Source organism: Mustelus asterias, chromosome 11 (genome assembly GCF_964213995.1).
Source record: "Mustelus asterias chromosome 11, sMusAst1.hap1.1, whole genome shotgun sequence".
Lineage (NCBI taxonomy): Eukaryota > Metazoa > Chordata > Chondrichthyes > Carcharhiniformes > Triakidae > Mustelus > Mustelus asterias.
Genome location: NC_135811.1, coordinates 94,149,230 through 94,160,567, shown reverse-complemented (window position 1 = coordinate 94,160,567; position 11,338 = coordinate 94,149,230). Strand labels below are relative to the sequence as shown.

At 44.1% G+C, this 11,338-nt stretch overlaps 1 protein-coding gene across 1 annotated transcript; it reads left to right on the top strand.

Annotated features, from left to right (window-relative positions):
• Nucleotides 1-9,539: 9,539 nt before the first annotated feature.
• arl4d (ADP-ribosylation factor-like 4D) lies at nt 9,540-10,394 on the top strand. The gene has a single exon (XM_078224475.1). It carries the CDS (start codon nt 9,679-9,681, stop codon nt 10,279-10,281), a length of 603 nt encoding a protein of 200 aa, XP_078080601.1. The 5' UTR covers nt 9,540-9,678; the 3' UTR covers nt 10,282-10,394.
• Nucleotides 10,395-11,338: the final 944 nt, after the last annotated feature.

The window sequence follows — 11,338 nt, the reverse complement described above, 5'->3', positions numbered from 1 at the left end:
CCCCATGTCTGCTCCGGTTTCCTCCCACAGTCCGAAAGACGTGCTGGTTAGGTGCATTGGCCGTGCTAAACTCTCCTTCAGTGTACCCGAACAGGGGCCGGAGTTTAAAGTTTTTATTTATTAGCCACAAGTAGGCTTACATTAACACTGCAATGAAGTTACTGTGAAAATCCCCCTAGTCGCCACACTCTGGTGCCTATTCGGGTACACTGAGGGAGAATTTAGCATGGCCAATTCACCTAACCAGTACATCTTTCAGACTGTGGGAGGAAACCGGAGCACCCGGAGGAAACCCACGCAGACACGGGGAGAACATGCAGATTCCGCACACACGCTGACCCAATCCGGGAATCGAACCCAGGTTGCTGGTGCTGTGAGGCAGCAGGGCCAACCACTGTGTCACCCCTGGAATGTGGCAACTAGGGGATTTTCACAGTAACTTCAGCGTAGTGTGTTAATGTAAGCCTATTTGTGACACTAATAAATAAACTTAAAAGATGTGAAGCAATAGTTCACTTGAGTGATAGTTTCAACCTTTTGGTTTCAATTCAGATTACGCACAAAACATTCAGATAGCACGACACAAGAATAGACCTGTTAACCTGTCGCTTTCACTGAAGGCTGCCAGGTGCGAGTTGGAACTTGCCGTGCAATATATATTGAGAGAGAGCAGCACATGTAGTAAGAGGCTGTAAACAACTGTAGGAAGTTGTTTTTGTGACTACAAACATCTGTTCTGTGCTTTATTTTTAATTAACTTATTTTCAACTTTTTTTGTACAGTAATATCATGACTCAACGCTAAGTTCCCAGACATACACAAGAGCTTTGCAAATGCCCTAACTTGTCCCAAAAGACTCATGGAACATAAGCAACGAAGTTCAAATGCAACTTCAATTTTGCAGTTCACAATCGGAGAGATTTGCCTGCTGGGGAATGTGTGCTTTCCCCAGGATCTTCCATCCATATGTGACCACGATTTTCTGCTTATTTGCTTCTCATAGAATTATAGAATCCCGACAGTGCAGAAGGAGGCCATTTGGCCCATCGAGCCTGCACCGACCACGATCCCACCCTCTCCCCATAACCTTGCTAATCCCCCTGACACAAAGGGGCAATTTAGCATGGCCAATCCAACTAACCCGCACACCTTTGGAGTGTGGGAGGAAACCGGAGCACCCGGAGGAAACGCACAGACACGGGGGGGAATGTACAAACTCCATGCAGACAGTGACACAAGACTGGTATTGAACCCGGGTCCCTGGCACTGTGAGGCAGCAGTGCTAACCACTGTGCCACCGTTTCCCCTCCCGCATCCCCTCCCCTCTCCTCCTGTAAGACCCTCTTTGAAAACTGAAGTAATCCCGGTGGCACGGTAGCACAGGGGTTAGCACTGCTGCTTCACAGCTCCAGGGACCTGGGTTCGATTTTCGGCTTGGGCCACTGTCTGTGCGGAGTTTGCACATTCTCCTCGTGTCTGCGTGGGTTTCCTCTCACAGTCCAAAGATGTGCGGGTTAGGTTGATTGGCCAGGTTAAAAAAAATAATTGCCCCTTAGAGTCCTGGGATGCGTAGGTTAAAGGGATTAGCGGGTAAAATATGTGGGGGTAGGGCCTGGGTGGGATTGTGGTCGGTGCAGACTCGATGGGCCGAATGGCCTCCTTCTGCACTGTAGGTTTTCTATGATTTCTATGACTTCTATGAAGATCTCTTTCTTTGGTTTAGTGTCACAGTTTGAATGAAGAGCCATTGGAATGTGTGACTATGATGAAGGTGCCGTATAAGCCATTGATTGAGCCAGGTAAAACATTATCTTTTTGTAAATTAAAACAGAAAGTGCTGGAAAAACTCAGCAGGTCTGGCAGCATCTGTTAACATTTTGAGCCTCTATGACATGGAAGCGTTTTGTAGTTCCCCCAACCCCCACCCTCCCCCCTCCCACACTCCTCCCTCTCCCTCCCCCTCCTCTCCCCTTCCCACTCCCTCTCCCCCACTCCCTCTCCCCCACTCCCTCTCCCCCCCTCCGCACCCCCTCTCTTCCAGCTCCTGACTGATTGCCTTTTCCTGGCCCAGATCACCTTTCAGTGCTTCATACGTGCGTGAGGGTTGTCAGCAAGAGTAGGCAAGCTACTTAACCATGGGGCCAGCACAACCAGCCTTCATTCTGTCCCGAACCAAATGTAGACGCACATTCATCCAGGGCCATATGATGGTCATCTGGAATGGTTACTCTTTCTGCCCGAAGAAAAGGGGCGACTGGTTGTGGTCATGGAAGGGAATTAATCTGTCTGGCTCAGAAACTAACTGGAATTTCTTGACACACAATAGTTGTTTCAAATGCTCACCCAACCTCTGGCGAATTGGGGAAAAGAAAGGTGCAATTGCCGTGCTCTTTTATTTTCATAAACCTAAAATCATGGGGAGCGCATCTGTGATTTCTCAACATGTATTCTAATGGCCCAGTGCCAGGAATGTGTATTTCTAAACTTTCCCCATCATCTTTAATGATGCCTTTCTTTCTCTGATGCTGCTAACACATTAACATTATTTCTGTGCATTTTGCTACCCAGGCTGCCAATGTTGAGGTTTCTCATCAGCACTTTGGATTTTCAATATCAGCCTGAAAAACAGATCAGATTTATGACTGTCACTGTCGCATTGTGACCTGGGTGAAATGTCATTGATCTGCTACTTTGCTTCTGACAGGCATTGATTAGAAGATATTTTCCAATTAAGTAGTCAGAATTTTACTGGTCTGGTTTCCCACTCAAAAATGGAGAATGTGTCACTGAAGGTGAATAAGAATGACATTTTACTCTTTATAAGTGAAACTAATAAGATATGAAGCAAAGAATATAGATAGTAAATCATATTAAACTTAATTTAAAAATAAAGATGGGAAGGAGAAGGTGGAAATAAGGCACGCAGAGAAACAGCCATGGCACTATTTGAGAACAGCCGAGAGTTCATGCGGTGTCATGTTCAACATTCCAGTCTCAATCAGAACTGACCAACATTCAATCCTCAATCAGTACTGACCAACATTCAACCCTCAATCAGTACTGACCAACATTCAACCCTCAATCAGTACTGACCAACATTCAACCCTCAATCAGTACTGACCAACATTCAACCCTCAATCAGTACTGACCAACATTCAATCCTCAATCAGTACTGACCAACATTCAACCCTCAATCAGTACTGACCAACATTCAACCCTCAATCAGTACTGACCAACATTCAACCCTCAATCAGTACTGACCAACATTCAATCCTCAATCAGTACTGATCAACATTCAACCCTCAATCAGTACCGACCAACATTCAACCCTCAATCAGTACTGACCAACATTCAATCCTCAATCAGTACTGACCAACATTCAACCCTCAATCAGTACTGACCAACATTCAATCCTCAATCAGTACTGACCAACATTCAACCCTCAATCAGTACTGACCAACATTCAACCCTCAATCAGTACTGACCAACATTCAATCCTCAATCAGTACTGACCAACATTCAACCCTCAATCAGTACTGACCAACATTCAATCCTCAATCAGTACTGACCAACATTCAACCCTCAATCAGTACAGACCAACATTCAATCCTCAATCACTACTGACCAACACTCCAGCCTCAATTGGTACTGACCAACATTCAACCCTCAATCAGAAGTGACCAACATTCAACCCTCAGTCAGTACTGACCAACATTCAACTCTCAGTCAATACAGAACAACATTCAGCCCTCAATCAGTACTGACCAACATTCAGCCCTCAATCAATACTGACCAACATTCAACTCTCAGTCAATACAGAACAACATTCAAACCTCAATCAGTACTGACCAACACTCCAGCCTCAATTAATACTGAATCTCATTCAACCCTCCATCAGTACCAAATAACATTCAACCCTCAATCAATACTGAACAACTTTCACCCCTCAATCAGTACTGTCCAACATTCAACTCTCAATCAATCCTGAGCAACATTTCTTCACCAACCAGTACCACCTAAAATAGTCCAACTGGCCAGTAATCTAACTTCTGCAATTGGGATGATGTTATGTACAAACTAAACATTCTGCCTGTCTGAATAACAGACACTGCACATAAAGTAATTCAACAAGAGCCCACATTTACTTAGTAGCTTCAATGGAAATAAAAGTCCTATTCCACAGAAGTGTAATAAGACTAAAGTCAGACACTAGCCAAAAAAGAAGCTGTAAGAACACTAGGAGGAATAGTAAGAACTTACTCAATGATAACAGTTTGAAGATGTTGAAGAAGGAGAGAGCTGTAGAGAGACACAAAGGTTTAGAGAGGAATTCTGGTGTTTAGTTCCTAACGTGGTCATCAATGGTTATGTGTATGATGTGGACAATGTACAAGATATAGGAGTTGGAGGAACATAGAGTTCTTGGAGAACTATAGGGCTGGAAGAGGTTTAAGTAAAGGATATGACCATAGAGGGAGCTGAACATGAGCATGAGAATTTTGAACTCAAGCACTGGTGAACCTCAAGCCAAAACAGTGCAGTGAGCACAGGGCTGATAGATTTGCAGCATAATTCAGGTTAGGATTTGGGTAGCAGAATTTTGGATGAGCACAAGTTCATGGACAGTGGAAAACAATAGGCCAGCCAGAAGGACGCTGGAATAGTTAGATCTAGACAGAACAGAAGCTTGGATGAGAGTTTCAGTGCCAGATGGATTGAGGCAGGGCACAGACGGGCAATACCACAGGGATAAACATCTTGATGGTGGAGAGGATCTGGCATCGGAAGCTCAACTCAGGACTAAATAGGATATTGAGGTTGCAAACAGTCAGGTTCAGCCTGAGACAGGAGCCTCAGACAAATATGGAATCGATGGGGAAGGAAGTAAAGTTTGTGGCAAAGAGTAAAGACAATGGCTTCAATTTTCTTGGGAGAACGTTACGGCTCTACTGATGACCGAACATCAGGCAAGCAGTCCAATAACAGAGAGGTGTTGGGAGGGTTAGGCAAAGTGGTGGTAAAATAGAACTCTGTGTCATCATCCCTGTGGAACCTGACCTTATCATTTAGAATCCCTACAGTGCAGAAGGAGGCCATTCAGCCCATTGAGCCTACACTAACAACAATCCCACCCAGGTCTTAGCCCCATAACCCCACGTATTTACTCTGCTAATCCCCCTGACACTAAGAGGCAATTTAGCAAGGCCAATCCACCTAACCCGCACATCTTTGGTGTGTGGGAGGAAACTGGAGCACCCTGAGGAAACCCACGCAGACATGGGGAGAACGTGCAAACTCCACACAAAGAGTGACGTGAGGCTGGAATTGAACTCGGGTCTCTGGCGCTGTGAGGCAGCAGTGCTAACCACTGTGCCACTGTGCCGCCCTTTATCTTTGGATGATGACACTGAGGGGTGGCGTATAGATGTGAGGTGGTTGGGGGCTATGGATAGATCCTTGGAGGGCTCCATAGGTAACAGTTTGGAGTGAAAAAAGAAGCCATTGCAGGAGTTTGTTTGACTCTAATTGAATGGGTCATTTTAACAGTCTCGTTCTTGTTTTCAAATCCCTGTGTCCTCACACGTCCCTACCTCTGTAATCTCCTCCTGCCCCACAACACTTCAACCTGTATTCTCCCAATCTTGTTTTCTCGCGCATTCCCAATTTTAATTGCTTCACAATTTGTGGCCGTGCCTTCAGCTGCCCTGGCCCCAAGCTCTGCAATTCCCTCCATAAACCTCTCTACCTCTCTTTCCTCCTTTAAGACATTCCTTCAATCTTTCAAGCCTTTGGCCATCTGCTCTGATAACTCTTTATGTAGTTTGGTGTCATATTGAGTTTGTTAACATTTCTGTGAAGGTCATTGTGCTGTTTCACTTTGTTAAGGGTGCTCTGTAAATGCAGGTATTTATTGGAAGAGTGTAACCAGGCACAGCTGATCAAGGGAAGACAGTTGTCTGAGGATGATGCTGCCAGGCGAAGACTACAAGAAGGTTAAGAAGAATGAGGGAGGGTTGGCATATCACAGTCACTTGTCACATTGGATGCCATTTGATTCTAGTGCTGTGGCAAGGGATGAAACCTGACTGAAAGAGGTCAACATTATAGGTGGCATGGTGGCACAGTGGTTAGCACTATTGCTTCACAGTGCCAGGGAACTGGGTTCGGTTCCCGACTTGGGTCACTGTGTGGAGTTTGCACGTTCTCCCTGTGTCTGCGTGGGTTTCCTCCGGGTGCTCTGGTTTCCTCCCACAATCCGAAAGACATGCTGGTTAGGTGCGGCACGGTAGCACAGTGGTTAGCACTGCTGCTTCACAGCTCCAGGGACCTGGGTTCGATTCCCGGCTTGGGTCACTGTCTGTGTGGAGTTTGCACATTCTCCTCGTGTCTGCGTGGGTTTCCTCCGGGTGCTCCGGTTTCCTCCCACAGTCTAAAAGATATGCGGGTTAGGTTGATTGGCCATGCTAAAAAAAAAATTGCCCCTTAGTGTCCTGGGATGCGTAGATTCGAGGGATTAGCGGGTAAAATATGTAGGGATATGGGGGTAGGCCCTGGGTGGGATTGTGGTCGGTGCAGACTCATTGGGCCGAATGGCCTCTTTCAGTACTGTAGGGTTTCTATGTTTCATTGGCCATGCTAAATTCTCCCTCAGTGTACCCGAACAGGCGCCAGAGCGTGGCAACTAGGGGATTTTCACAGTAACTTCATTGCAGTGTTAATGTAAACTTGTGACACTAATAATAAACTTTAAAACTTTAATGTATAAAAGCAAGATGTTGGAATCTGAAAGAAAAACAGAAAATGCTGGAAGATGTCAGCAGGTCTGACAGTATCTGTGGAGAGAGAAAAGAGGCAATGTTTTGAGTCTGGATGACCCTTCATCAAACATGCAGTTGTGGGGTAGATGGGCACAGATTTGGAATAGGCATGAGACATTTCTGAAAGGGATAATAATTGCTATAATTTTTAAAATCCTCGCTGTAATATAAGGCACTTCTTTAACCTTACAACACAGACAGAAATCTTTTTAAAAATCAAATGACTAGCCTTAAGGTAAAAATCCCTTGGAGATTCCGGCACTGCAGGGGTTAATGTCCAACGGTTATTGGGATAATTTAAAAAAAATCAAACTCAGTAACTGCAGTGATTTCCATCTGCGGGATGCACAATCAGGAAGATTCCACGCACAGTACATTTGAACATCGCCCCTACAATTTCTCCCAACAACTCTTTTTATTAATTCAAGAGATGTGGGCTAGGCCAGTATTCATTGCCCATCCCTATTTGCCCTCGAGAAGGTGGTGGTGAGCTGCCAATCAGATAAGATCATCAAAGCTAATCATTTTGCATCATCAGGCTAATTAAAGAAAAGTGGATGTATATGCAGATAATATCTTGCTTTAAGTACATTTAAAAAGAAATAATTCCTTATTAATGTCTTGGACAAATTAATCACCAGACCCTCATTATAACTCGTTATCTAAGGGGAAAGATATATTTCGCCAGGGGCTCTGTCAGGATTAACCTGTCAAATTTGGAAACTAACAATTCAGATGAGTGCTCAGGCGGGACACCACTGACGTCAAGGAGGGATGGGGCCCCTTTAAGAAATGTCCTTGTAGGTGTTGCTCCGGGTTAAAGCAACGTCAGAGGGAATGTGTTTCACTTGCCACTGATGTGAGCGAGTTACTCCGAGAAATCCCGTGGAAAGGGGTGGCACTCTGATCTGGCAGCTCTGATGTGTGTAGAAAGTGCCTAACAAAACTGCTACATGGAAAATCTACTCCGTGGAGCTTTCTCTCCGACCGAATCTTTACCAAGAGAATTACAGTAGCTTCTCCGCGAGGGGACAAAGGTAAAGCTTTAATGTTTTTTCTTTAAATCAACCTCCCTCTAAATCACCAGACTTGTCGATTCGCTTTCAATTAATATTTTTTTTAATCCCCGCACCAAAAAAAAAGTATTGAAGATGCTGTGACTCCTTGCTCAGTGTAGGGTGAGTTATTTCGAATGGAATAGGTATACCTGTCACTACTTTCCAATCCAACCTGTGCAAATTACAAAGCTTTGCAATTACACGGGGGGACATGCAATTGACAAACATTGTAACCTTCGCCCTATCAGAACTGTGCAATTTCAGAATCCGGATAGTTGGAAGTTTATTACCTTTTTTTTCTAAAAAAAATAAATGATTATTGCCAGATTGCCCGCTCACCCCCCTTATTTCATCTGCCAGTCCTTTTTTTTGTTTGAAATGCAGATTTCGGTCTCTTTAATAGTGTCCTCCTCACATCGTTGGCCTCTCCACGTTATAATCAAAAAACATCTTTGTGCTGCCCTTGATCTGAACGCCTCGGCCGATCAATTTGAGAGAGAGAGAGCTTGCCAACAAACCTTGGATTGTTACAAATTAAACCCTTCTGATAATTGAAACAAAGTACCCTGGAGGGATGTAGTTTCAAAGACTTGTATTCATTTATTGACTTCTTTTTTGGATGTGGCGTTCTGCCTGCCATTGATTATATTGGTGAACAATTATTTATTTTAAACGCCCCGAGGGAAAGGGGAGGGGGGAATAAGAGTTGCAAAAATATTGCCCGCTACGAACCTTTTTTAAAAGCCAGATGAATGGACTAGGTGTATTGTTGCTGGCCTGTGTGAAGCTAGGACCCAGCAGAAACCTTCAAAGGCTGGGTCCATGGGTAGAGCACTTCAGAGTGATGTGTTAATTTGGTGTTTGCTTTGCTTTGACCGTAATGGATTCTCGCTGAGTCTAATCAGGAAGCATGTGATTAGTAAATAAACAGAGATCAAAGGGGTTTACGCTTAAAACCGCCGGGAGTGTAAATAAACCCGGCTTGATGGTGAGTGACACACACAAAAATGCTACATCCATTCAGGTCAAAAGAGATGAAGAATCTCGTTTGCTTTGATCTTCTAAAATATTTGGTCAAGATATTGATTCCGTTTTTACACAGAGCTCGACATTATCATTTATATGACTCCCAGCCTGGTAAGGTCCCATACTGTTTGCAATGGCAATTATACTCGCAAAGGCATTTATATTTAAAATGGCATTCTTAAAGAGGCAGGGAATGTCATATGCAAGACTTGTATTTTAATCTTTACTCCAAACGAGTTTTCACCAGTTAAGGGTAGCACAGCCATTTCACAGCGCCAGGGACCTGGATTTGATTCCCCGCTTGGGTCACTGTCTGTGCGGAGTCTGCACATTCTCCCCGTGTCTGCGTGGGTTTCCTCCGGGCGCTCCGGTTTCTTCCCACAGTCCAAAAGATGTGTTGGTTAGATGCATTGACCATGCTAAATTCTCCCTCAGTGTACCTGAACAGGCACCGGAGTGTGGCGATTAGAGGATTTTCACAGTAACTTCATTGCACTGTTAATGTAAGCCTACTTGTAACACTAATAAATAAACTTACTTGTTTCAGTTACATTAAGGTGTAAAAGGGTTTAAAGTATGGTTTCACTAACCAGATGTTAACTTCTTTTTTTTCTCTAAATTAGCACTTAAACAAATTGCGTCCAATGAACTCAGACTGGCTTTGAAGAAGGTGCCAAGAATCTCCGCCTTGTCTCCTACAAGATAAAAAAACATCAACAGTTATTACTTGGGAGACTTTTCTGTTCTTAAAGGGGAGTTGACGAGGATATTTGGCAATGGGGAATCAATTCTCTGAGCTCACACCCAATGGAACCTTCTTGCCTCCTTTCCAGTCCCTACACGTGGTGGTGATTGGGTTGGATTCAGCTGGGAAAACCACGTTGCTGTACCGACTGAAGTTAAGGGAGTTTGTCAACACTATTCCTACGAAAGGCTTCAACACTGAGAAAATCAAAGTGCCCGTTGGCAACTCGAGGGGCATCACTTTCCAGGTCTGGGATGTCGGTGGCCAAGAAAAACTGAGGCCTCTGTGGAAGTCCTACACCAGGCGTACGGACGGCATTGTCTTCGTGATTGACTCCTCCGAGATGGAGAGGATGGAGGAGGCCAAGGCTGAGCTCCACAAAATTTCCAGGAGTTCGGAAAATCAAGGAGTGCCGGTATTAATCTTTGCCAATAAGCAGGATCTACCTGGGGCTCTCTCTGTGGCTGAGGTGGAGAAATCCCTAAGTTTAAATGAACTGGGCGCGTCCACTCTGCACCACATCCAGAGTTCCAGTGCGGTGAATGGACAGGGCTTGCAGCAAGGCCTGGAGAGGTTATATGAAATGATCATTAAACGCAAGAAGATGCTCAGGCATCAGAAGAGAAAGAGATGAACTGCGGACCTCATTCCATAATCAATTAAGACATTCTAGAATAGCTCATCAATAGGGTCTCCTAAAGGATTAACTCAATGGTCAAAAGCACACTACTTGCCAAAAATCTATATTCAAGGATTTTTAATTGACCCAAATTCGACCTCGATTTTCCACACCCTCCCCAAGAACCAATGTAGCATATACAACAGCAATGACAGACAAATCCTGTGCTCTAAGTGCTTAAGATAAAAGGACCAAAATATGAGGAACAAGTGTCAAAATAGCAGATGGTTGGTGAGGAGTTGGACTGACGCAAGCCAACCACTACGTGAGGACAGAATGATTGGCATCTTCCAGGAAACGTGAAGACTGTTTTTAGGGATTGATGTTTACAATTTAGAATCTTCAGCATCCTGGATATTATGTAATCTTTTGATTTTGAAAATGAATTCCTGTAATATTTTGGTTGTACCGGGCTAACCCTTTTACATGTAAGCTGGTCGATCCCGGAGAATTGGCTGGAAAGTTAGAATATTTGAGAGAGGACTGAATGTGTTCTTTTTTTTTCCCTCTCTTCTTCCTCTTTCAAAATTGCTTAGTCTCCTCCGGAACATGACAAAATGTTCTGCGATTCACTGACGTTGTTCTGATGCTACTTTTATTATATAAAGTGTCGTGTAGCTTTTTGTAGACAGATGATATGCAAGCCAAGGACACAATTGTCAAAAGCTGCAAAAGACATTTAGTTCTGCAAGTGTTTCCAGAGATAACAAGTGGACTGAGGGAGGAACTTTGTATAATTTTTTTTGCCTGAAAATGTAATTCAGCTTCATGTCCCAAACACTTGGGAGTACCGAAAGCAGTATTTCATTAAATGAATATTGGGGTGCAATAATTGCAACCACACTCCTATCAATGTGAAGTAGTTCCAGTCTGACACCCAACCTTACGAAGGCCTAATGACGTGAGGCTGCTCCAAGAAGGCCTCTTGATGTCTCGTGCTTTTAGCTGCAGTAAAACTCTTGCCTGGTGTGAAGCTGTGTTTTAAAAGGTGCCAAGGCAGGGAAATGTGTTT